Here is a 27,410-nt window from a genome sequence, read left to right on the forward strand (position 1 = left end):
CCACAAAACACTGCCCTGACATACCTTAGTCACCCATCTAGCTGGGTGCCCTCTGCCAGAGGTGTGGGTATAGGTGCATGAGCCCTGTACCCCTAGAGTACCCAGGTCCATTCCTGGGTACTGTAAGTGCAGTGCTGCCATTTAAGAGTATATGGTGCAGGGAGGTCGTCATCACGAACTCCACAGCACCATGATGGCTACACTGAAGACTGAGAAGTTTGGTATCAAACTTCTCAGTACATTAAACCCACACTGATACCAGTGTGGGATTTAATGTACAATGCACAACAGAGGGCAACTTAGAGTTGCCCTCTGAAACTAACTCACAACCAGGGTCCTGGCTGTGGGGCTGCCTAGGCTGCCACACAGTTGGACCCCTGAGTCGAGAGCCATACGCTCGCGTGGGCCTGCAACAATGCACATACTGGGGTGAGGTGCTAGGCCTCCTCCCCCAGGATGGGCAGGGGAAGCTTCAAAGGCACGCCGCCATTGCGAGCTTCTCCAGACCACTTGCTGTACTCAGCAACTGGCCCCCATCAGTTCTGACCCCCAATCTGGCGGCAAGACAGGCCGGAAACCCAAAGGGAGAAAAGGGGGTGTGCCAGCCTCTGCCAACCCTACCCCTCAGGTGGGGTAGGCGAGGTGAGGCACAATTCCGGGCTCTCGCCATTTTGTGAATGGGGAGCCCTACCAAATAAGAGCTAGGCTCCTGCCCCCACCCACTGGAGAGTGGCAGGATAGGGGGTGTATTCAACCCAGGACATGGACCCATTGGTCCCTGCCCTTGCCCTACCTGTAAGGCCCCTAAATGTACTATTTAGGGACACCCTGAACCTTCCTTCCTCAGATCCTGATTTTGAAACAAAAAGAACACAAAGAAAGAAGAACTGCTATGCAGCTGTTAACAAGAGAACAACACCAACTGACTTGGCCCCAGCCCTACAGGCCAGTCGACCCTCGAACCTGCTCCTGCTAAACCCCAGTGTCTCCTATTGTCAGCAACCTCAATATCCCAGCAGGACCTGACTACCTTGCTCATCTAAAGACTGGTACTCCCACGATCAGAGGTTCTGCTCAAACAGCAACAACCACTGGTGCCAGCCAGGAACTGCGAATCCAGCACACTCTGCACCCGCCGAGCCCGGCCTGTGCCTGAGTGAACAAAGAGCACGAGGACATCCCCCCAGCGACTGTGACCACGAATCCAGCACCCAAGGACCCTCCTCGATGCTCCTGACGATGCCTGCAGCCTCACAACCAGGGACCCCTTCACCACGACCAGCTGAGGGTAAGATTTCCCGACACCAAAAGACACCCCTGCACCCGGCGCCCCACGGCCCCTGTGCCCAACTCCTGGGTGGTTACCTAACCTACAGCTTCCCAACTTACCTCTCGAAGTGGTGGTCACACCTGAAGAATCTCCGTCCCCAAGTTTGCAGCCTTTGTTCGTCTTGCAGCTTTCCCATTTGAATACATTGGGTGCCCAACAGCCCAAAAGCACCCTGCACCCAGCCGCCCGAGTGTCACTGGAAGTGCAGCATCTGTCCTATCCTACTTGGCCTGTGTAAGTGACCAGGAGCTCAGCTCCCACAGCCGTGTGGCCTGCCTGCTAGCAGCCACCGACCAAAGGCCCCCTACCCGCCAGAGGCTAACATTGGGCCTACTCACTCTGCACCCGGCTGCCCCTGTGCCGCTGAGGGTGTAACAACTGTACCTACCTGACCCTGGGAGACCCCTGAGTCTACCCCCAGAACCTTAACTCTGTCAGCCGAGTACTTACCCAAAGACTGATAACTTGATTTTCTCCATAGGATAACATTGGCTGGGTTTCACTCAGAATTTCTTCTACGTGTCGAGTTTTGCAACTTTAAAATCTTCACTAAAAATCGTCCGATCAACGAAAACGAAATTACTCACCTGTTATCAGGAGAGATCCCAGTGCTGGATCTTGGGGCCCGATTCACAGAACTAACTTAAGACAAAATCCTAAACTTACTACTTTTGGTATTCACAGAATGCACTTACTACTTTTGGTATTCACAGAATGGATTTACGACTACTAACTTTACGTCTGCACTCAGGCCGGAGATTTCGGCCTGGAGACGGAGATTCCGGCCCATAGGTGGGACTACTGGCCCGTACGTGGGACTTCTGGCCCGTAGGTGGGACTTCTGGCCTGTAGGTGGGACTTCCGGCCCGTAGGTGCAACTTCCAGCCCGTAGGTGGAGATTTCGGCCATTGCTAATTCTCCGTCACCGACCGGAAACCCCACCTCCGGGCCGGAAGTCCCACCTACGGGCCGGAAGCCCCATCTACGGGCCGGAATCTCCACCTCCGGCCCCAGTGCAGACGTAGTGTTAGTAGTCGTAAATCCATTCTGTGAATACCAAAAGTAGTAAGTGCATTCTGTGAATACCAAAAGTAGCAAGTGCATTCTATGAATAACAAAAGTAGTAAGTTTAGGATTTTGTCTTCAGTTAATTCTGTGAATAGGGCCCCAGGTGCCCAGCACTGACCCTAAAAAGTTATTATAACTGACTTACCGTTAACTTGATTTTCTTCCATAGGATTACATTGCTTGGTTTTCACCAAAATTTCTTCTATGTCGATTTTCAAAACATACAAATATTCCTTAAAAATGGCATGTGTAACAAAAACGATTTCTTTTAACTGTTTACAGGAAATGCACCAGGGCTGAATCCAGGATCCAGCCCTGAGTAAGAAAAACATTTGTAAAGTGATTTTATTGCATTTACCTAAAACTTCCCATTGAGCTCAATGTTATTATTGTGTAAAGCTTATGTTGCATATTGCAACAACTGTACCTATTGCATTCTAAAGTTTTTCGGTATTTGAAAGTATTCAATTGCAACATCTCATTCTGAGAAAGTATTTTTATACCTACTTGTGGTTCTAAAATAAAACAACAATATATTTTTATATCCAAAACAATTGGCATAGAGTTCAGTTCTTAAGTGTGTGAGACCATTTGCTGACTGAGTGTGTACAACAAATGCTTTACACTGTCCTCTGATACTGCCTTACTGCGCGACCAAGCTACCACTTTAGAGACTAAGGTTATATCTAACTTTAGCCTCTGCCATACCTCTGGGGACTGTGGACTCTGTGCACACTGAACCTTACTTTGGTGCAGTATATACAGAGCCACTTACTTACAATGTCTTGCAGTTTAGAACTCAGCACCTGTTCACCATAGCCTTCTATCACTATCTGATAGTACTGAGTAAAGGAAAGGCTGCGGACCAAGATACAAACTGCACCAGACCCATTGTTCCAACTAAGATCTTTGAACATACAAAAGTATAAATGTGTGCAAACACTACAAGCACTTGCTGCCTGGGTGCATCAACTAATGACTGGTTACAATTTATTTTGAAAAATGTAGAGATGCACCACACCAATAATTAAACCATCTGAATTGTGATTCTTGTCTTTATTTTTCTTCTTTTCTTAGTTCTTTGCATATAGTAAAATGTAATGTATTAGCAGAAAATGACAGTCAATGTGTTTCGTCCATTTAGATGGACTTCTTCAGGGCTGTAATAGGATAAGTATATACAACATATAAACCACACAAATTCCAAATATACAAGAGAAAGAATGCACCAATGACAGACAATCTTAAAATATAATACATAACTGCATACTTGGAAGAAAAAGGCACATAAGGCAAAACGAAAAATAGTGGTTACAGTTTATAGGTACATTCTGTAACACCAAATATCAGACAATTACTGCAACACTAATGAATATTAAGTAAACAGTGCATGTGGTTGCTATGTTTAGAAGGCATGTTGTGTTATATCGTGCCCACATTTGAATGTAGAAAAAAAAAAACTTGACATATACTTTAATCAAAGACACATACAAAATACATGAACCAAATATAAGAGAAACACATTTTCCAAATTGGTATTAAACTTACAACATGTAATGTGTGCACGGTGTGCACTGAATGTCATATAAGATGTCCTATACAATCACTGCTACATTTCATAAACAACAGCATAAAAACAGCCCAAGCAACTACATGATAGGGCAGCCATGATCCTCTATATCAGCATGGTCTTGGTATAGTGTCAGGAAGAGAAAGGTGAGAAAGAAAGGTGAGAAAAAAAGGCAGGAAAAGTCTAACAGAAACAAATAATAACAAGCATTTGCAATGCAATAGGTCTCACATTTCCGAGAATTTAAGCTATTAGCATTGTAAATGACAATTCTGTTTATTTATGTTTGAAAAACAAAAACTTAAATAAAATTCATTGTGACAATGCCAATAGCTCAAACTCACGTAAATGCAAGACCTATTGCATTGCAAATACTAGGCTCTGTGTACTATATAGTATTGGATGGGCCTGAATCTTGCGTTGCGGGGGATTCAAGCGGGACCCTCGAGGATGACCACCCATTCACGCTAAATCGTACACTTATTAGTCATTACTGTTTGCAGTAATTGTCTGATATTTGGTGTTACAGCCTTTATCTATGAACTGTAGCTACTATTTTTGGTTTTGTCTTATGTTCCTCTTTCTTCCAAGTATACAGTTATGTATTACGGTTTAGGATTATGTCAAGCATTGGTGTATTCTTTCTTTTTGTTTTTGGAATCTGTCTGGTTTATATGTTGTATATACTTATCTTATTACAACCCAGAAGAAGTCCATCTAAATGAACGAAACACATTGGCTGTCATTTCTAATTAAACATGAAATTTTACTATACACAAAGAACTAACTGGCAGATGCATCAACGTAGCCTTTTGCTATTCCTAAATAGCGATTTTTAAGGAATCGCTATTTAGGAATAGCAAAAGCCTATGCATGTAGGAATCGCTATTAAAATAGCGATTCCTAAACATTCCTTAATTGCTACTCGCTAATTGCTAGTCACAATTAAGGAATGCTGTACCATTCATTCCTATGGGCCTACAGGCCCATAGGAATGAATTGGAGATTGCATGAGCAATTTGCGAGTACCAGTAGGTACTCGCAAATTGCTCATGCAATTTCAAGGGTGCAGGGGTGTCAAGATGACACCCTGTTGCACCCCTGATATTGATAACTGCACACATGTTGCACACACACATGCCCTAAGGGCATGTGTGTGCGCGACATGAAACTTTGAAAAATGCACAAAAGTGCTTTTTTCAAAGTTTTAGCAAATTACCATGAAGTTCAATTTCGTGGTAATTTGCTCCCCCTATTAGCGAATTCGCTATTTTTTGGACTTTCATGCATTGCATTTAAGGAATCTCAATTTGGGATTCCTTAAATGCAATCGCAATTTAAGGAATCTCAATTTAGAGATTCCTTAAATTGCGCCTTTTGCATTTGGGATGATGCATCCCAAATGCAAAAATACCGGGAGCAAAGGGGCAGATTCTGAGAATCTGCCACTTTGCTCCCGGTATTTAGTTTGATGCATATGCCTGAAAGTAAAGAAGAAAAATAAAGACAGGAAACTTAATTCTGATTGTTTCATTATTGGTGTGGGCATCTCTACGTTTCTATCTATATTTTCTATACTGGTTGATAGTAGTTACCACATTTGTTAACATGATAGGACCCTACCTTGACAGTGACCAGGGTATGAAACTGAACGTAATGCTCTCAAATAAGGAACTTATTTTCTTTCAGGACTAGTTTGGAGAATCTCCTGCTCGTCCACCCCAACATCTGTGCACCTCTAGTATACACTCCTATCAATGGTATTATGCAAACCCAGTATAAGCAGTTGTGCCACTGTGCCAACTAGACGACCATGAAACGGAAAAGAATGAAGACTGACTGTCTTAAAGACAGGATGCAAATCAAATGCTTCTGCCTAGCCGGAGTATCCTCAGCCATCTCAGTCATATCTCATAAACAATACTCAGTTATATCTACAGGGGACTATGGTCCCGCGAGCAACCATTTGAGATTAGTCTCTTGATACTACATTTGAGGGCTGGAAAGTGCGACACTTTTAGTCCCAGACTCATCCACTTCTAATCCACGGCAAAGCGAATCTGTTTAAGAAGGTTCTTTATATTTAAGTCTGCTTCAAGGCAAACACCCTTATAAAGAAGTGTCCAGCTGCACTGTAATGTGGAATATGTTCACAGTACTACAAAAGCATAGGGTGGCATAACTCAGAATTAAATCTGCCCTTTTAAATTGAACTGTGCAAGGGAGGTAAAACAGAAATTACAGTTTTTCTTAACACATGAGACAAAAATTAAGAGCTCTCTAGCTCTCTACCAAATCCTCTTGGCCACACTGCTGAGTATCCTACAGGAATACCATTCAAGAAATATATAGTTATAAACTGATATTCCTGTCCAAAGCTGTCCACGCCTACAATCTAAACAATAGTTAGAGGTTCCATAGTGTAATCATAAATGGAGATCAGAATATCAAGCAAACCTGCACAAGTTGGTGACAAGACCTAGGTGAATAAATTGCACATGTTTATATTTGAGGGCTGGAAAACTAGTATTCCAACTTTTTCCAAGATGTTCAGAGATAATACTTTTAAATAACTAGAGCTAAAGGAGAACCTGGAAATTCACCTTCATATTAAGTTGAAACACACATAGGGTCTGTTGGACTTGGCCCTTTTTGGCTAAAGTTCCTGAAACTTTTTTGCTTTCCCCCTCAACCTTTTTTCTGACCTGGTTATGCCAACTTGGATGCTTTGGTACAAAAGGGGGTGGTAATGGACGGAGCATCTGAGCCAATCAAACACTCACATCCAGTCAAAAGATCTGGGTTTGATCCATCACCGTTCTTTAGCCCACTCTGCCACCGCAGTTCAGACATGGCTATATGCAAATCAGTCTGACCCTGTGCCTCGGGGGAACAGTCCAGTCCAAACTGCCAAGCCATGACTTCCCTGGATCGGAAACAAGCTTCCGAGGACCGGTTTCTGGCATTCCAGCCGTCTTCAGCCCGGCTTGCTTGAATCCAGTGGCAAAGTGAGCAAGGGACTCACGTCTGAGCATGCCCTGCCACACTTATGGCGGCCAAAGCGGTACAAAAGGGGGTGGTGATGGACGGAGCATCTGAGCCAATCAAACACTCACACCCAGTCAAAAGATCTGGGTTTGATCCATCACCGTTCTTTTGTACCGAACTTGGATGCTTTGGGCACTTTGCCACTGTTGATCAGTGTCAACGTGCAAGTGATCCCTGTGTAAAGTGTAATGGTAATTGGTTGTCCATGATTGGTATGTTTGCCTCACTAGTAAAGTCCCTAGTAAAGTGCATTATGTGTGCCAGGGCTGGTAATGCAAATACTACTAGTGGGCCTGCAGCACTAATTGTGCCACCCACACAATTAGCTTTAAAAAGAGAACTCAGGCCTGCCACTGCAGTGCCTGCACACAGTTTGTTGAACTGCCATGTTGTCCTTCTAAGTGCACCCTCTTGCCAGGCCTTACCCTTTGCTTTCTATGCACATCAGACACCCCAATGGTAGGCCCAAGGTACCCCCTGGGCAGGGTGCATTGTATGTGAAAGGTAGGACATGTATTGAGGTGTGTACCATGTCCTGACAGTGAAATACTCTCCATTTCGTTTTTTACTGTTGAAAGGCCATCCTGCCCATAGGACAGAATAGGGAGGCTGTGTAATATGTTTCCAGCCTATCTTCCCAAAGGCTTAAGATGGAGAGGTGAAGTTTAGTGTGCCTGAACTCAAAATTCAATAACACATCTTTTTGTGAGGGTGGTTTTTACATTGTGTGTTTAGAAACCACTCTTTTAGAAGTGGCTGGTTTTTGTGCTCTAACATTTCTGTGTGTCTCTGCCTGGTTGTGGATTGACTGTCTGGATCTGAAAGTGATAGGATCTGGGGAATGTCTTGACCCAGGGGAGGAGGTGAGACATCAACAGGCTGACCTGCATCTGGAGTGTACGGGGGAGGAATAGCCCTGGAGGCAAAGAGGCCTAGGCTGCCGCCATAAAACAATGGCTCTATCCCCTGCTGAGTGATTAAGGATCCAGACCCCCACTATCATAGGAATAAGGTGTCTCTGGGAGGGAGACACCTAGAACTGGTTTAGACAGGGGTCAGTGCCCCCTAAACACAAAGACTTCAAGGACATTTAGGGGTATAACTATGGTAGCTGAAACCCCTGGACTTTGGAATGGAACTGAGCAAGACTGAACAGGAGTGGACCTGTTCAACACTGTAAAGGACTGAAATTACTTTGTGGTGAACAGGAACCTCTGCCAAGGAAGAAACAGCTGAATAGGCTGAAGAAAAGGACTGACCCTTGTTGTGTGTTCTGGGGCTGGCCTGCAGTTTTCTGCCTTAACCAAGGAGCGGCTAAAGGGACTTTGCTGTGTGCCGAGTTTCCCTGCTTGAAAGGACTTTGCTGTGCTGTGTCCTGAAGCAACTTAACCCCAAGAGCCCGAGGTGAGCTGGCTCCGTTTTGGAAACTCAGGAACACAAAAGTTTCCAGAAGTGTCTCAGCGACGCTGTGTGCGTGTGCTTGATGCAGCCTGAGACCTTTGTAAGCCATGCCCTGTGATTGTGGGCACCTGGAGTCCAAGCGAGTCTCAGCGATGCTGTGTATGTGTGCTTTTTGCAGCCTGAGCCCTTCGTTAGGATTGTCCTGTGGTCGTATGCACCTGGAGTCCAAGTGAGTCTCAGCGACGCTGTGTGCTTTGTGCAGCCTGAGACCCTCGTGAGGATTGCCCTGTGACCGTGCACACCACAAGTTCAAGAGTGTCTCAGCGACACTTGTGTGCATGTGCTTTTTGCAGCGTGAGAGCCTTAAAAGAATTGCCCTGTGATCGGGGGCACCAGGAGTCAAAGTGAGTCCCAGCGACGCTGTGTGTGTGGGCTTTGTGCAGCCTGAGACCTTCGTGAGAATTGCCCTGTGATTGTGTGCACCCGGAAAACAAGTGAGTCTCAGCGATGCTGTGTGCGTGTGTTTCGTGCAGCCTGAGACCTTCGTGAGGATTACCCTGTAACCGAGCCCATCCGAGGCTCAAGGGAGTCTCAGGGGCGCAGTGTGCGTGTGCCCTGTTACAGCCTGAGATCTTCGTTATCGTAATCAGCCCGGAATCAAGCAAGACGCATCGGAGGCCCAAGTTGCGAGAGGCGGAGAGCGAGGTCGCACCCCCCAGGTAACGTGTGTCGGTGCCTGGGATGGGGTGCGGGCTCGGAAAGAGACGCTCTCGGCCTCTCCCCTTCTTGCAGTGCGAGGCTCTGTTCCAGCTTGTTTCGCGGCCTGTACATGCCTCTAAATAGCAGTACCGGGGCGGAGCGTGGAGCTGCAGTGTGGTTTACACCAGACCCGTGTTGGGGGCATATGTTGATGGAAACTGACCACGAGTCAGTACGAGGGGGAGAGTGACCATCTGAAGCACCATGATGGGTGCTGGAGAGTATTACGCATTGCATTATTTCTGCATTACGAACTACCTGATTGTTGCATTACACATTGCATTAGTTTGCAGAACGAATACCTGATTGTTGCATTACGCATTGCATTATTTCTGCATAACAAACTGCCTGATTGTTGTATTATGCATGGCATTAGTTTGCAGAACAAACAACCTGATTGTTGCATTACGCATTGCATTCTTTCTGCATAACAAACTGCACGATTGTTGTACTACGTATTGCATTAGTGTGCAGAACAAACTACCTGATTGTTGCATTATGAATTGCATTATTTCTGCATAACGAACTGCCTGATTGTTGTATTAGGCATTGCATTAGTTTGCATAACAAACTGCATTATTTTTACATTGCAAAGTGCCTGATTCTTGCATTACGAACTACATAGCATTGCATTAGGACTGCATAGGATCACCTAGAACTGCTCATTAATACCGCCAGAGCTTACAAGAGCTGGCTGGCCTAAGAATAGGCCAGGAGGTATATTACAAACATGCATACGTTGGATTTTTATTGTGTGGTCTCATCGTATATCTTTGTATATAAACGTATACTTGTTTTTTATATGAAACTCGTGTGGAGTCCTTTTGTGGTGTCACCACTGGGTCACTAGGAGCGTGGTTGCAAATACTTTACACATTTCCCTTGAAGATAAGCCTAGCTGCTCGTGCCAAGCTACCAAGGGGGTGAGCAGGGGTTATCCGAGTAGGTATCCTTCCTTCCCCTGACGTGAAGGCCAGGGCCCCTACTTGGCCTAAGGTACCTACCTCAGTCAACTAGGGATCCCGGTTCTAACATTGGAGGCAGAGGTTGGAACCTACCGTTGACCGTCAGCGGGTTTTGGAAATTGAACGTGTATTTGAAAATTCACTCACAGTGATTGGTGTACATCAGTAGGTAAGCGCAGACCACAACATAAACACATATTGTGTTTTGATTTGTTGGTTCCATTTTTGAGCGACCATTAAGCCACACATCATGTCTCAGAGGAGTCAAGTAGCCAGTGAGGCTGCAGAATTAGAGTTTGACATTGAGGCATTGCTTACCTACACAGTTGATCAATTGAGGCAATTCTGCAGAGCTTTGGGATGTCCCATGAAAAGTAGCGCCAAGAAGGAGGAGCTGTAATTGGCCATGAGGGCCTGGTGGGAAGCCAAAGGGGCTCAGGAGACAGGTGATGTTGAGGTGGATGAGGATGACCCATGGAATGGATTTGGTCCACAGGATTTGCCAGTGGAGGGACCAGCCTCAGGGGTTGGTAGTAACAATTCAGGGAGGAGATTTTCATCAGAGGAGCTGGAGGAAAACCAAAGGGTCAGAGAGCATGAGTTGGAGGTTTTAAAACTTAAAACTCAAGCAGAAGAGAAGAAGCTGCTCGTTGAAAGTGAAAAGCGAACAGAGGAGAGCAGGAACGCTCTTGCCCTGGAAGAGAAAAAGATTATCTTAGCTCATGAGTTAAGCATGAGGGAAGTGGACATTAAGGTTAATCGGGTGGAGTCTAGTTTGAATGGTGGCAGCGCACAGCCAGTGCCAAGTGTGGATGAGTACAAGCGTGCACTGGATGATTTGGTGTTGGTTAGCATGGCGAATTATTTGAAGGGGTTGCTTAATTTGGCCCCCAGGGAGCCTAGGCTCAGTAATTGTTTTCCAGGACTGCGCCAACCCGTGTTAGGGTGCAAGCTTTTAGTTCCCGGGAGCTGGCACAAGAGCCCGACCCCTGGTCATGGGTCCAAGGGTCTGAGGAGGCCTTAGAGAGGGAAGAGAGGCGAAGTAAAGTATTTAGGTCCAAGAGTAGTGGGGTGGGCATGGGGGCTGGCGCCCTGTCTCAAAGGAGAGGGAGGGAGTGTGAGCAGCGTCCCCAGGGGTTCACCACCCCACCCCAGAGACTGGAGGGTTCCTTAGAGGAGCACCAGGTGGGAGGCCGAGTACCTACTTGCCAGCTGTGCGAGGCAGAACACCTGGCATCAGGAGGTCGTGGGGTGTCTGTAACCAGCGCTCCCACGGTCCTGAAGTTTGTGGGTGCCATTCCTAAATGGCATATAATAGACTACAATGGTTCAGTCGGTGAGAACCCAATTGCTTTGAAGAAAATAAATTGTAAAGAAACAACAGAACTCGCTTGATACCTATTAAATAAGTATGAAAAGTATAGCATTTACCATGGTTAAATCATAAAACACATATCAAAATACGTTGAAACGCATATCAAATGCAGTTGGAACACAGATCAAAGCAAAACACCTACTAGTATGCTTGCAAAAAATAATTTATCTTTTATATCAATTAAAGTAATCAGAAGGCTGTCAATACACGAAATATTGAAAAAGGTGACATATGGTACATTGGCATTAAATGCTCAGTGATAGTCGTGTAGTGAATATATACAAGGTGATAGTATGTACAAGTATTTACACAGGGAACTAGAATGCGGTCAAAACAAAGGTAGGCAATAACTCTGGTAAACAGCAGGTTTGCTTATTGATTTATAATCCAGAAATTTGATAAAGCTTAACCATATATATTGGTTGACGTTTCGACCCTGACAAAGCGTTATTGGAATGTCATGGCAGGTCTTCCTCAGGACAAGGGGAGGTGTTGACAGCCCAAAAAGTAGGATGACTTGATGAGGCGTCCCTTGCTGTGTGAAAGCCGTCAATAGATCTGCATGTGTCAGATAAGCTCAGGGAGTGAAGATTGCTTTGTGGAGTGAAAACCCTAACACAATGTGGTAATTAATTCCAGAATCTGGAGGGCACAAAGTGAATGAGGTTCTTTAAGTGGGCCAGGCAAAAGTCTCTGGATAGAGGCGCTCGGTTCAGCAGTGCGGTTGCAGTCCTGAATGGTAGGCACAGAAATCTAAATGGAACGTTAAGAGAGGGAGGAGTCCCTCCGTGGGAGAACCCGACAGTCTTAGGGAAAACTTGAAAAATTGTACATTTTCTGGTGCTCATATAAAGTGTGCCAAGGACCTTTGGCCAGGTTTGCGCTATATAAAAATGCTGAAAGGAAATTGTTTCTAGGTGTGCTAGCTCAAATGGATCTATCAATCCATGTAAACCGAGACTACAACTCCAGGACTGCACAGGGCTGGTAAATGAAAATCCATCTTTCAGCATATTAATGAGATCCACGGTAATTGTAAACAATGGTTGTCGAAGCCAGAAAGGGCTAACAAGAACAAGGGCTAGATATGCAAAGGAATGTTGTGTTCACATAAGGTCTGATTTCCAATATCAGGCTGTTTACACCCTTAAAAAATGCCGTTTGGTATACAACAAACCCACATTGCAATACAGTAACATGTTACAAAAAATAAAAAATAAGCAGTGAACCCACTAAATGTATTTTTCTACTTTAACACGTTACTGAATAGCAATTTGTGTTTGCCACTAAATTCTGAATCGGTATTTGTAAGTGGTGTGTTTAGGGCTTCTCTTCCAAATACTAATTTGAAAAGTGATGCAATGATGTTTTGTGACTGAAATTAGTTTGCAAAACATTGATATTTTACCGACTACACAAGTGTCACTGTAATTCCACCACCTTTGTAACTGTTGACAAAAAACCTTTTTTTAGAGTATGCAGTGGTCCTATCCCTAGTCTTTAAAAAATCGTACTTACACTCTTCTTTTTATTAAACAGATCCCTTTTTAGGTCTCGCCTGAGAACGCGCATACGCTGTCTCTTCGAGACATTTAGTAAGTGGCTTTTGAAAGTGCCAACATAGGCTTTTGCTGGCCTACAGCTTGCGTTCACGAGCTTGCACACGTGCACAGCTGCCATCTGTGTTTTTATTGCTGTAATCAGGCTCCTCTGCTTGCACTGCCCACCTCCCTTTTCCCCCTCCCTCCTGGTCAGCTTTATTTGTGTCTTCTAGCTGTGAATGATGCTCTTCTGCTCGCACTCCTCCTCCTTTCTCCCCCTCCTCTTCATCAGTTTCATTTGTGTCTTCTATCATTGTGAATGCTCCTGCTTCCACCAGGCACACACACCATCAGTCGTCAGTGCACGCTTTCACCAGGCACACACACCACCAGCCGTCAGTGCACGCTTCCACCAGGCACACACCACCAGCCATCAGTGCACGCTTTCACCAGGCACACACACCACCAGCCGTCAGTGCACGCTTCCACCAGGCACACACACCACCAGCCTTCAGTGCACGCTTCCACCAGGCACACACACCACCAGCCGTCAGTGCACGCTTCCACCAGGCTCACACACCACCAGCCGTCAGTGCACGCTTCCACTAGGCACACACACCACCAGCCATCAGTGCACACTTTCACCAGGCACACACACTACCAGCCGTCACACACTACCAGCAGTCGGTGCACGCTTCCACCAGGCACACAACACCAGCCGTCAGTGCACGCTTCCACCAGGCACACATACCACCAGCCGTCAGTGTACGCTTCCACCAGGCAGACACACCACCAGCCGTCAGTGCATGCTTCCACCGGGCATACACTCCACCAGCTGTCAGTGCACGCTTCCACCAGGCACACACACCGCCAGCTGTCAGTGCACGCTTTCACCGGGCACACACACCACAAGCCGTCAGTGCACGCTTCCACCAGGCACACACACCACCAGCCTTCAGTGCACGCTTCCACCAGGCACACACACCACCAGCCGTCAGTGCACGCTTCCACCAGGCTCACACACCACCAGCCGTCAGTGCACGCTTCCACTAGGCACACACACCACCAGCCATCAGTGCACACTTTCACCAGGCACACACACTACCAGCCGTCACACACTACCAGCAGTCGGTGCACGCTTCCACCAGGCACACAACACCAGCCGTCAGTGCACGCTTCCACCAGGCACACATACCACCAGCCGTCAGTGTACGCTTCCACCAGGCCCACACACCACCAGCTGTCAGTGCACGCTTCCACCAGGCAGACACACCACCAGCCGTCAGTGCACGCTTCCACCGGGCATACACTCCACCAACTGTCAGTGCACGCTTCCACCAGGCACACACACCACCAGCTGTCAGTGCACGCTTTCACCGGGCACACACACCACAAGCCGTCAGTGCACGCTTCCACCAGGCACACACACCACCAGCCTTCAGTGCACGCTTCCACCAGGCACACACACCACCAGCCGTCAGTGCACGCTTCCACCAGGCTCACACACCACCAGCCGTCAGTGCACGCTTCCACTAGGCACACACACCACCCGCCATCAGTGCACACTTTCACCAGGCACACACATTACCAGCCGTCACACACCACCAGCTGTCGGTGCACGCTTCAACCAGGCACACAACACCAGCCGTCAGTGCACGCTTCCAACAGGCACACACACCACCAGCCGTCAGTGCACGCTTTCACCGGGCACACACACCACCAGCCGTCAGTGCACGCTTCCATCAGGCACACACACCACCAGCCATCAGTGCATGCTTCCACCAGGCACACACACCACCAACCGCCAGAGCGCACTTCTACCAGGCACACACACCACCAGCCGTCAGTGCACGCTTCCACCAGGCATACACACCACCAGCAGTCAGTGCACTCTTCCACCAGGCACACACCACCAGCTGTCAGTGCACGCTTCCACCAAGCACACACACCACTAGCCGTCAGTGCATGCTTCCACTGGGCACACACACCACGAGACGTCAGTGCACGCTTTCACCAGACACACACACCACCAGCCATCAGTGCACGCTTTCTCCAGGCACACACACTACCAGCCGTCACACACTACCAGCCATCGGTGCACGCTTCCACCAGGCACACACCACCAGCCGTCAGTGCAAGCTTTCACCAGGCACAGAAGCACCACCAGCCGTCGGTCCACGCTTTCACAGGACACACGCACCACCAACTGTCAGTGCACGCTTCCACAGTGAAGGGTGCTCCATTCAAGTATATGGCCCCCACAGTCCTCACACAGGTACATGGGAGTGGGGGTGGGTACTTTGGGGAAATACAGTTAAGTTAGAGAAGGTCTCCTTTGGACTAGCAACAATCTTCTAACTGGAAAGAGATAATGGCAATTTGGCAGGCACTTCAATTCCTTTCCCCGCACTTAATAGGGAAATCAATCGTGCTGAGAACAAACAGTCAGTTGCCAAGAGTTACATTAACAGACATGGGGTACAGGAGAAAAGGCTTCATTGCCCACCAGATTTCTTCCTGGGCAGAGCAGAATGTGCTAAATTTAACAGCCCTATATCTTCTGGGGAAACAGAATGTTCTAGCAGAGAGACTCAGCCTGAACATCAACTCCTCTCTGGATTATTATCTAGCGGAATAAATATTTTGGGAAATAGTGGCAAGGTTCGGGAATCCATGGTTAGATCTTTTTGCCTCCCTCAATAATGCCCTTCTCCCTCAGGTTTGCCCCTGGACTCCCTCTCCACAGGACTGGGCGATAAATGTAATGCCAGTTCACTGGTCCAAAGACATTCCTTATGCCTTTCCTCCAATTCCCCTCATCCCAAAGGTACTTCACAAGATTCAGGAGGAGAGGGTGGAAGTTACTCTGGTGGCCTAATTTTGGCCTTGTCGACTGCTGTTTCTGGCAGTGAAACGAGAGTAAGCTGCACAGCCCTTTCACCTTCCGGTTTCTCCTTCTCCTCTCAAAGAATCAAATCTTTTGTGATGAAACAGCTGATGGATCTAAGTCTGATGGACTGACTCTTGCAAGGTGCTCCCTCCAAATATAAGGTTGTTTGGCATTGGTGGCTTCTGAGATACAAGCCTCCAGAAAGCCCTCTACTGTTGCCTCCTACGCTAAGCACTGGAGACATTTTGAACATTTTTGTGGTCTTAAGGGTGTGAGCGCTGCAGATTGTGATCCGTTTCAGATTCTAGAATTGCGAGAGAGACTTTTTTGAATTGGCAGGCACCTTCAACAGTATTGGTGCAATGGGCTGCTGCAAGGGGTTGTTAGGGTGAGCCCTCTGGGGCTTTCAGAAGCGGTCGCTCCCTCACCACAGCTCCTGCCTGGTATCGTACCCCCGCTCCCTGCCTCCTACTCTTGCATTGCTACGATCTGCATAGCGCCTCCTTACTGCATAGCGCTATAGCGCGAGTGCCTCTATCTACTGAAATCGACATTTGCATCTCTTTGATTATAATTAACGCTGCGCTCTGATTGACGCCCGCATTATTTGTGTTGTTATTGTACTGTGTTTATCTGTACTGCACGCCGCATTGCCCGATTGTTGTGCAGCCTTTGATGTCCATTTGTTGACCCTGCCTACCTCGAGTTTACTCTCGGGCCGCCATCTTTGTTGTTGTTGCCTCGGAGCACCTCCTCCACAGCCCGCCCCGCCTCCCAGCTGACCCTCCCTCCCACGGACTACACATCCCGCTCCCAGCCCCGTAAGCGCTGTGACCCCTCTGGCGCTTTCAGAAGCGGTCGCTCCCTCACCACAGCTCCTGCCTGGTATCGTACCCGCGCTCCCTGCCTCCTACTCTCGCATTGCTACGATCTGCATAGCGCCTCCTTACTGCATAGCGCTATAGCGCGAGTGCCTCTATCTACTGAAATCGACATTTGCATCTCTTTGATTATAATTAACGCTGCGCTCTGATTGACGCCCGCATTATTTTTGTTGTTATTGTACTGTGTTTATCTGTACTGCACGCCGCATTGCCTGATTGTTGTGCAGCCTTTGATGTCCATTTGTTGACCCTGCCTACCTCGAGTTTACTCTCGGGCCGCCATCTTTGTTGTTGTTGCCTCGGAGCACCTCCTCCACAGCCCGCCCCGCCTCTCAGCTGACCCTCCCTCCCACGGACTACACATCCCGCTCCCAGCCCCGTAAGCGTTGTGACCCCTCTGGCGCTTTCAGAAGCGGTCGCTCCCTCACCACAGCTCCTGCCTGGTATCGTACCCGCGCTCCCTGCCTCCTACTCTCACATTGCTACGATCTGCATAGCGCCTCCTTACTGCATAGCGCTATAGCGCGAGTGCCTCTATCTACTGAAATCGACATTTGCATCTCTTTGATTATAATTAACGCTGCGCTCTGATTGACGCCCGCATTATTTGTGTTGTTACTGTACTGTGTTTATCTGTACTGCACGCCGCATTGCCTGATTGTTGTGCAGCCTTTGATGTCCATTTGTTGACCCTGCCTACCTCGAGTTTACTCTCGGGCCGCCATCTTTGTTGTTGTTGCCTCGGAGCACCTCCTCCACAGCCCGCCCCGCCTCCCAGCTGACCCTCCCTCGCCCCTCCCCCCTCCTCTATCCATATATGTCAGATGTATTAGCGCTCAGCGTTCACGCGCAGCGTTCACGCGCAGCGATCGCGCCCCAGTTGCGCCGAAGGTGCGCCAAAGGTAAGCCCGTCTACGCCCGTCCGCGCCTGGACCGCGCCCAGCGCCACGACCCCTGGTCCCCGCCACTCCCAACCAACTAGAGTCACTTATGATGCCGCAACTCTCCTCGCCCTCAACCCCGGGCGCACACCTCATTGCTGCGTCGCCTTCCCTGGACGTACCCACGGCCCTTTCGCCTGCCTCCCCTGCAAGCTCAACTGCTCCAGAACCCTCACCAAATCCACTCCCTCCGTACAAAGCACCGATTCTGACCGCCTGAAATGCATACTTCTTAACACCCGCTCAGTCCACAGACACGCAACTGAACTCTGGGACCTACTCGACACTGCGTCACCGGACATCGCCTTCCTCACAGAAACATGGATGAACACATCCTCAGCACCCGACATCGCCATAGCCATACCGGACTCTTACAAGATTATTCGCAAAGACCGCCCCATTCAGACAGGAGGAGGCATCGCCATCATTCATAGGAACACCATCAAAATCACGACTAGCTCCGACGACAATCTTACAACTGCCGAACATCTCCACTTTCAGATCCACACCGACCCTAGGACCACACTCAGAGGCACCCTCATTTACAGGCCTCCAGGCACCCGCACTCTATTCAGCGATGACATCACGGACTTCGTCAGCCCACACGCCCTCGCCTCCGAGAACTATATTCTTCTAGGAGACCTCAATTACCACCTTGAAAACAAACACGACAGCAACACCACCACCCTTCTGGACAACCTGGCCAATCTCGGACTCAAACAACTTGTTGACACCCCCACCCATATAGCCGGACATACGCTCGACCCAATCTTCACCTCCAGCAAGCACATCTCCTTCGATCGCACCACAGCTCTCCATTGGACGGACCACAACTGTGTTCACTTCAGCTACAAAAGCTCCCTGACCCACAACCGTCCACAACCTATTCCTCGGAGAAACTGGAACAAAATCACCACCGACCAACTCCTCACATCACTCAACCAAAACCCTCCCACCATCTCAATGGACCCAGACCAAGCGGCCACCAACCTCAAGCAATGGATTACCCACAGTGCTGACGAATTAGCACCCCTGAAAAAGCACCAGATGAAATCAGCCAGCAAAAAGGCCCCCTGGTTCAACGATGAACTAAAAAAATCCAAGAAACTCTGCCGCACCTTGGAGAAGATATGGAGAAAAAACCCAACTTCAGACAACATGGTCTCCCTCAAGACAGCCACTCACAAACACCACCGCCTGATTCGATCCGCCAAGAAATCAGCATTCAAGGATCGTCTAGACAACAACACTCATAACAGCAAGGAACTCTTCAACATCGTCAAAGAATTCACCAACCCCATCGCAGCATCTAACGACATCACCCCCTCCCAAGACCTCTGCGACGCGTTATCCTCCTTTTTCTACAACAAAATCGCCGACATCCACAACAGCTTCAAGAACTCTCCCAGCGATCAACCCTCTCCATCCCCTTCAGATCCTACTCCAGTAACTCACAACCTCAACGCCTGGAACCCAATCACCACTGAAGACACCATTCGACTCATGAACTCAATCCACTCTGGCTCGCCTTCTGACCCCTGCCCCCACCACATCTTCAACAAAGCTGACTCCATCATTGCACCCCATCTCCGCGATGTCATCAACTGCTCTTTCAACTCCGCCACCTTCCCAGAAAGCTGGAAACACGCCGAACTCAGCGCCCTCCTGAAGAAACCCACAGCTGACCCTTCTGAACTTAAAAACTACCGACCCATATCCCTCCTCCCATTCCCGGCCAAAGTCATAGAGAAAGCCGTCAACAGCCAGCTCGCCGCCTTCCTTGAATCCAACAACTCCCTTGATCCATCTCAATCCGGGTTTCGAGCCAAACACAGCACCGAAACCGCCCTCATTGCAGCGACCGACGACATCCGATCACTCCTGGACAACGGATAAACAGTGGCCCTCATCCTACTCGACCTTTCCGCCGCTTTTGATACAGTCTGCCACAGCACCCTTATACAACGCCTCAACAACATCGGTATACAAGGAAAAGCCTTGGACTGGATCATCTCATTCCTCGCTGGGAGAACTCAAAGAGTCCGACTTCCCCCATTCAACTCAGAGGCCACTGAAGTCATCTGTGGCGTACCTCAAGGATCCTCACTCAGCCCCACCCTCTTCAACGTCTACATGAGTCCTCTCGCCTCCATCGCGCGTCAACACAACCTTAACATCATCTCTTACGCCGATGATACCCAGCTAATCCTTTCCCTCACCAAAGACCCCAACACCGCCAAAACCAATCTTCACGAAGGCATGAAAGAAGTGGCTGAATGGATGAAACAGAGCCGCCTAAAACTCAACTCAGACAAAACGGAGGTGCTCATACTAGGATCCTCCCCCTCAGCTTGGGACGACTCTTGGTGGCCTTCCGCTCTGGGCACAGCACCCACACCCACAGACCACGCACGTAACCTTGGCTTCATCCTAGACTCCTCTCTCTCGATGTCCAGACAAGTCAACGCTGTCTCATCCTCCTGCTTCAACGTACTTCGCATTCTCAAAAAGATCTTCCGCTGGATCCCCCTCGAAACAAGAAAGACTGTCACCCACGCTCTGGTCACGAGTCGACTAGATTATGGTAACACACTTTACGCCGGAATCACAACAAAATTACAGAAAAAACTCCAGCGCATCCAAAACGCTTCAGCTAGACTCATACTAGACATCCCGCGCCAAGATCACATCACCGGACATCTAAAAGACCTCCACTGGCTTCCCGTCAGCAAAAGAATTACATTTGCCTTCTCACCCACGCACACAAGGCCCTCTACAACCTAGGACCCGAATGCCTCAACACTCGACTGTCCTTCTACAAACCCACCCGTCAACTAAGATCGTCCAATCAAGCCCTCGCCGCAGTCCCGCGCATCCGGAAGTCCACCATGGGTGGCAGATCCTTCTCCTTCCTGGCTGCCAAGACCTGGAACTCACTCCCCACCCACCTCCGCCTTACTCAGAACCACATCTCCTTCAGAAAAGAGCTCAAAACCTGGCTATTCAACAAATAATGTACCCCTCCCCCTAGCGCCTTGAGACCCTCTGGGTGAGCAGTGCGCTATACAAATGTCCGAACTTGAACTTGAACTTTTAGCAATAAAATCAGCTAAAAGATTAGAGGAACTAGGGGAATTGGTCATCTCGTCTCCTTATCTCAGATTTTTCCAGAGACAGGGTAATTCTCAAATCAGATCCTGAATTTAGATCAGGAGATTGTTATCCCAGTTTCTTCTGATGTTGAAGGCAGCGTAATTCTGTCTACCTGGGATGTTAAATGAGCACTAACAATATATGAGATAGAACTAAAGACTTGAGAATCTCTAGCGCTCTTTTAGTTTCCTATGGCCATGGCCTGGCAAATAAAGGTCAAAAGGTGTCATTTCCTACTCTTAGTCATTAGGTCAGAAAGGCGATCTCACAAGCCTATGTTTCTGAGGGTCATTTTCCACCAGGGAAAGTCCACAGTTGTTCTACTAGGGCGGTTGTCTCCTATTGGGCAGAATCAGCAGGGGTTTCTTCACAAGAAATATGTGGAGCCGCAACCTGATCTGTGCCAAATACTTTTGTTTCTCATTATCATTTGCATCTTCTGCAAGAATGAAACATGAATTTAGAAATCAGGAATTTTGAAAACAGCAATGAAGTACTTGTTTTAATTTTCTTTGTGGTTCCTATGAGTTTCCTTAAATCAATATGTCACTTAACAATTTGTATTAGCGTAGTTTGTTGATGCTTGGGTATATCCTCGAGTGTTTAGGATAGAGACGGGAAGGAGGGGTAGTGGAATCATCACCCACAACAATATCACCCACTTCCCAAATAAAAAAGAACTGTGAGTATTGCATGTGGCTCCAGTGTTTGTGCGAGCCCCACCACAAACCTAGTACAACTTGCAGGGATGCAAAAGGTTTGAGGATGCTGCCTGCTCGTGTTAGGTACCCTCTTCAACTGACCGTCACAATGAGCTCAATGGAATGCAATGAACTTCTCTTACTTTAAGAATGACTTCTACCCAATTATTTAAACGCCAATAGGCCTGTGGTGCAATAATCGAAGCGCTGTGCTTTGATTATTCAAGTGTATAGGTCAGGATCCACCCACCTCCAGTACAGTTCTCAGCTAAGAGTGGCAATGATTGAATGATAGGGTGTAATTTAATAATTTATAAATCTGGTTCTCGTTCTCTAGCGGTTTACAGATTACAGGGGCTGTTCATGGTAGCATTATCTCAAAACACAAGGCACTGCTACTAATAGGTTTAATGGGGGTACGTGTCCATTTAAAAGTAACAAAGGAATCAGCAAGCAATTTGACTGCCCCACTAAGTGTAAACCTTCGCGTTTTCACTTCCTGTTATCCTGAACATGGAGCTTCTCCCTTCAGAGAGTCTTGGTAGCTTCTCCCCAGCATATCTTGTACTGCGGGTTTTAGTTCCACCATCACTCATTATGGGTGTGCTTTTAATGCAAATTCTCCATTCACTTAGCAGACAATGTCAAAGTTTTCTTATCTTTGTCAAGCAAAGCTACTGCCGATTTGCTAAAGACAAAACTGCGCGGGTAAAAGAAATCAAGCGAAAATCTAAGCACCCCTACCGAATAGAAAAAGCCTCAACGCACAATATAAAGAGAAAGTAAAAATGCAGAGGAAAGGTGAACGTGTGTGACATAATGGCTACTGGATCTTGTGCCCCCTCTGTAGGCAAAACGGAATATTTGCACGGTAAGCCCAAGCATTTCTGAATACGTTGATTATTTGTGCATTTACTTCAAAACAATGGAAATAGTAACAAACTAAGGAAATGCAACTTTTTACCCTAGCAAAGCTAAGTCATTGACTGCTCGTTTAAACTCTACAACGTGCTAGGCATCTTTGCAATCGCTACAACTCTTTGCGTTTTATTCCGACCTGTTACGGTGTCTTTTCTGGCAGTGTGTTCTCCTTTGCTTCCATAAGTGGCATTTGTTGCAGATGACTCATAGTCTGTTTTCCTCTCTTTAAGGCTGATCATTTCCCGAGGCGAAGCTGGGGCACTTGCTAAAAATTATAAAAGGTACAACAATCTTTTCCCATGTGATATTTTACATGTACGACAAACACATTTTGAAAACAATGTACACTTAGAATGGGATAAGAAAAAGGTGAAGGAACTGTCAACTTTCATCAATCCAAGGAAAACCTTAAATAATAAGAGAGTCAAAGTACTAAAAGGCAAGCAATTTGAAAAGTAATGTCTTATGCAAGCTTTAACTCGGCGGCATTGCATAAGTGATGATGTCAAATACGAATAGTGGGGGCTCTGATTTGGAGGATGCGTGTTACACACACACCTAATGGCTTTTACTGAACAGGGATATGCTGTGCTTAGATAACTACTCATACCAAAAGAACATGCCCTCTGTTAGCAGCATCTGCATGTCATGTGCTGAAACGCACCCACGATTGTTTGTGACGTCATCACTAAAGGCCTAGGCGTAGATTTGAGGTTTCACAGCATCTTGATTTTTGATTTAAGGACTTTTAACATAGAAGTTGATTTGAACGACATTAAAAAACTTATTTTTCAAAATAACCAACTTCTTAGCAGGTGTTCAGCCGATTTCTTAGATGTACATGACAATGCAGTAGCTTTTTCCAGAACCACACACTATAAGGTGTAGTTATCAATTTTGACCTATTTGAAATCTATAACATATCCGCAGTCAGATTGCAAGAGACAAACTGGTGTGTTTTAGAAAACGTCTTGTGTTTTCCCCCCAAAAAATGTGAAATTTGGATATCTAGGTTTACTGGTTTTAAAACGCGTTAATTATCCGGCAGTTCAGCTGTAATAACAAACACGTTTTGTTTTAAAGTAATTCTTATTTTTCGAAATCGCAAAGTGTGCTAACCAATAGGTACCCTCATTCAGAAAATAAGACACAGAAAGAATGAAAGATGAGGAGTGGGGGACATCCACCTCCAAAATTCTGCATTTTCATTGTTCCTAACTCCAAATTTCCACCGAGTTTCATTTGCCATCTTTGACCTAAATTATAAGCTATGTAAACCATAGGAAGCACAGGTTTTCTCCAACCATGCTTTACAAAGGTTTTACTTAACAATGCAAACATTTTTAATATCACCGCTTGAAAATGGCAGGGTGTAAAATGTAAAATCTATACAGATCTCACCAACTTAAGATATAGAGATGAGAGCTACATATGTGCTACACGCTGTAGCAGAGCTTTTGCTCTCATAGCAAAGACTTTACAGTTTCGTAGAGCAGTTAAGTTACAATCATATTACAAACTCATGTCTGGTAAAGCAGTATTCATAATGGGCCCGATTCACAGAACTAACAAGACAAAATCCTAAACTTACTACCATTTACTCATTTTGGTATTCACAGAAGGCATTTACTCATATTGGTATTCACAGAAGGCACTTACTCATTGATGAGTAAGTATCTTCTATGAATACCAAAATGAGTAAGTGCACTTATTCATTTTGGGTGCCTTCTATGAATACCAAAATGAGTTAAGTGCCTTCTGTAAATACAAAAATGAGTAAGTGCCTTCTGTGAATACCAAAATGGTAGTACGTTTAGGATTTTGTCTTAAGTTAGTTCTGTGAATTGGGCCCAATAGCTTTAAAAAGCTTTGCCATTATACATGACAAACTGCATTCCAAATTCATTTCCAACCATTCATCAGCACAGGAACTGACACCATTGAATTTTCCCTCATCATTCTTCATAGGTAATGACATCACTGGGTTTACCATCATCCATCTGCACAGGAAGTGACATCACTGGTTTGCCATCATCCATGTGCACAGGAAGTATCACCACTTTCTGCATTCTCCCATACTTCAGTCAACTCTCCAGGGTGTCCATTCGCCCAGGAGACCCCATCAAAGGGTGGACACAGACAGGGACATTGCCTGTTAGGGCCGGGAAGGGCCTTGGGTCAGAACCCATGTTTCCCTGAAACCTACAAGGTAACAAAAATCATGTGCATCACACAGCACCCTATACTGCCAATCCTCAACATCACACCCAGGGCAGATGGCCCAGACAGTCACATAGCATTCACACACAACATAGACCCAATCCTGTACACATACCATTAACCCCTTCCATGCTGATGACGGCCCCTGTCCGTCATGCAACACAGTGGGCGTGTGCTGATGATGGCTGGGGGCCGTCATGATCCTGCCCACTCTTTAGAAGTGCCGCACAGTCGCAGAATCGCAGCCACGCCCAAGGGGTTAACTAGCACGGACCCTGAAACGACAGAATACATATTCTAATGCATGCTCACCAACGCTCGCTCTGCAGTACTCCATGCAGCCATTGCAGACCTCATCACCTATCCAAGCTTGATGCTCCTTTCCTCAAATAAACATAGTTAACACCCCTATCTTGACACATCCTAGATGTCCTTCTTCTCATAGACTGCAGCATCCATTGTGTGGACTATGCACATAGACTGGGAGGAGGCATCACTGTCATCCTTAATTCCACCTGGTCTTGTACCCTAGGCAAGCAAGTAACATGCAAAGCCAAGAAGCTGTTGACATGCAATTAGATACTTACCTCCTATCAGGAAATCAGACAGCTAAATTCAAACCTATCTTCAAGCCTCTCTGGCAGAACAAGGACTTCATACATAAACTCTCAAATCTCTGCACTACTTGTCCGTCCAACATGAGCAAGGTCGGCAGGAATGAGGGGAAGAGTAGGTATCTGATCAAGCATGTCTCTTAAATGAATGTGTGACTACAAGAGCAGCCTACCCCCATCAGACCATGAAGTCGGCAACCCTAAATAGGGTGGAAAACTGATACAAAGGAAGGAAGGAAATACCCTTCTTTCCTATAGTAGCAGAAGCAATTGATACAGATCCCCGATGGCCCAGAGGAATGTCCTTGGCCAGTTATCTGCCACTTTGAGTGGGCAGGAGCATGTCAGATGGTGGATGTCATTATAACCCCAGACATCCAGTGATTCGAAGATCTATTTCTTGCCATTCCTAAGGTACAATCAAATAATGGATATACCTGGGGTATACCTTAAGGTATTTTTAATCTTAACTGGATCCCTGCCTTGGCCTGGTGATTAATATATCTCAAGAACTCCCTCGTTAATAGGGGTTGAGTCCGTTCTGGTAGAATCATCTTACCAGGGTGGGATGAGGTGGTCAATGATGAAGCATGCCGCATTACGTGGGTACGACCACCTCATCCAAATATATTAAGACCCACAAGGGGTCTGGTACCTAGAGACAAGTGACTAAGAACGGGGAAGTATCCTTCCTATTGAACGCATATTCACCGTATCTGTTGTTTTTGACATCCAACAATCCCACATAACCCTCCTAGGTGACTTCAACATCTCAGATTCTTTTTCTCCGAATAGTTTATTGATTTTGTAATCTGTTCAATACATGTGGTATCAATGACATCATATAAAATTTTTGTTAATCATATAGTAATTGACGACATACTATCCATTTCACGTAACTAGAGGTATTTTCATGAAATTTGTCACTTCTACATGCTTTAGTTATATCAAACGTCTTTCCAGTGTGACATTTTATGTATTCGTTATATATGAAGTTATGAACATTTCTCCCCTCCTCCGTACTTAGTGCTCTGTTATTTACCGTACACGAGATGCAGGCAGTTTTCATGACATGTTTAATGGTTTTCCAATGGATTTGCTAAAGTTTGAGTCTGTATTTTGAGTAATTTGGAGGAATAGTCTGGGTACTGTTTCTAGGAGAAAATAACGCAATTATTATTATGCTGCTTGTACGGCCCGTCTAATTGCAGTGTTAGCTAAAAGTGCTGACCTGTTGTTCGTAGTCTGTGTTATTGGGTTAGGGGCAGGGTGAATACTGTTCAGGTTATCGGTGCATCTAGAACTTTACAAGGTTCCAGTAATATGTCCCAATCCATTCATATTGGCATCTTCCATAATCCCCCATACTCCTCTCTGCAGAGTGCTCAATTTCTGTCCTTCCCCATTGGATTACTTTTTGCCACCAACTCAGTACACTTGGTGGGGAACCATATTTCCAACTCATAGTTAATAAACGTTTTGCAATAAGTAGAGCTAAATCTGCAAATTTTACTTGCACTTTGTGATTCTTAGGTCGGTGGTGAAAGCCTAATATACAGCATTCCGCTGTGTCCCATTGTGCTCCTCCTGTTACTTTTCTTATTGTGTCCGTTACGTGTGTCCAGAAGGATGAGAGAGCCTGGCATACCCATAACATATGCATCAAGTTTGCATCTGGAGCCACACACCTTGGGCATTTTGCTAACACTTCTGGGAACATATTGTGTAGTCTGTACAGTGTCCGATATGCTCTGTGTAAGATCATGTATTGGATGAATTTGAATCTGATGCATGATACTTTCCTTGGAAAGCGATCATTATCTTGAAGCACCTTTCCCAATTCCTGCCCACACTTTTCTCTTAAGTGTTTGAGGGGTACAGCAGAATGTGTGTGTAAGCTTCTGTATAGCCATCTGATTAAATGCTTACCACTGCCCATCAAGTATAGGGAGTGGATGAGTTTCTGAGTGGGAGGCTCCGTTCCATTCGGAGACCAATGTATTCTGACATATCGTGTAATATTTGCATG

The 27,410-nt window shown here is 46.6% G+C and overlaps 1 protein-coding gene across 6 annotated transcripts in view; it reads right to left on the reverse strand.

Annotated features, from left to right (window-relative positions):
• The window catches only part of CTNND2 (catenin delta 2), a 3,216,642-nt gene that overhangs the window by 56,991 nt on the left and 3,132,241 nt on the right, over positions 1 to 27,410 (reverse strand). For all 6 annotated transcript variants that reach the window (XM_078687656.1, XM_078687653.1, XM_078687655.1 and 3 more), the window contains one exon: positions 22,684 to 22,812. In XM_078687656.1, the coding sequence (XP_078543782.1) occupies positions 22,684 to 22,812 (129 nt within the window). The remainder of the gene's footprint in view (positions 1 to 22,683; positions 22,813 to 27,410) is intronic.

The sequence above is a fragment of the Lissotriton helveticus genome, chromosome 4_1, assembly GCF_964261635.1.
Source record: "Lissotriton helveticus chromosome 4_1, aLisHel1.1, whole genome shotgun sequence".
NCBI lineage: Eukaryota > Metazoa > Chordata > Amphibia > Caudata > Salamandridae > Lissotriton > Lissotriton helveticus.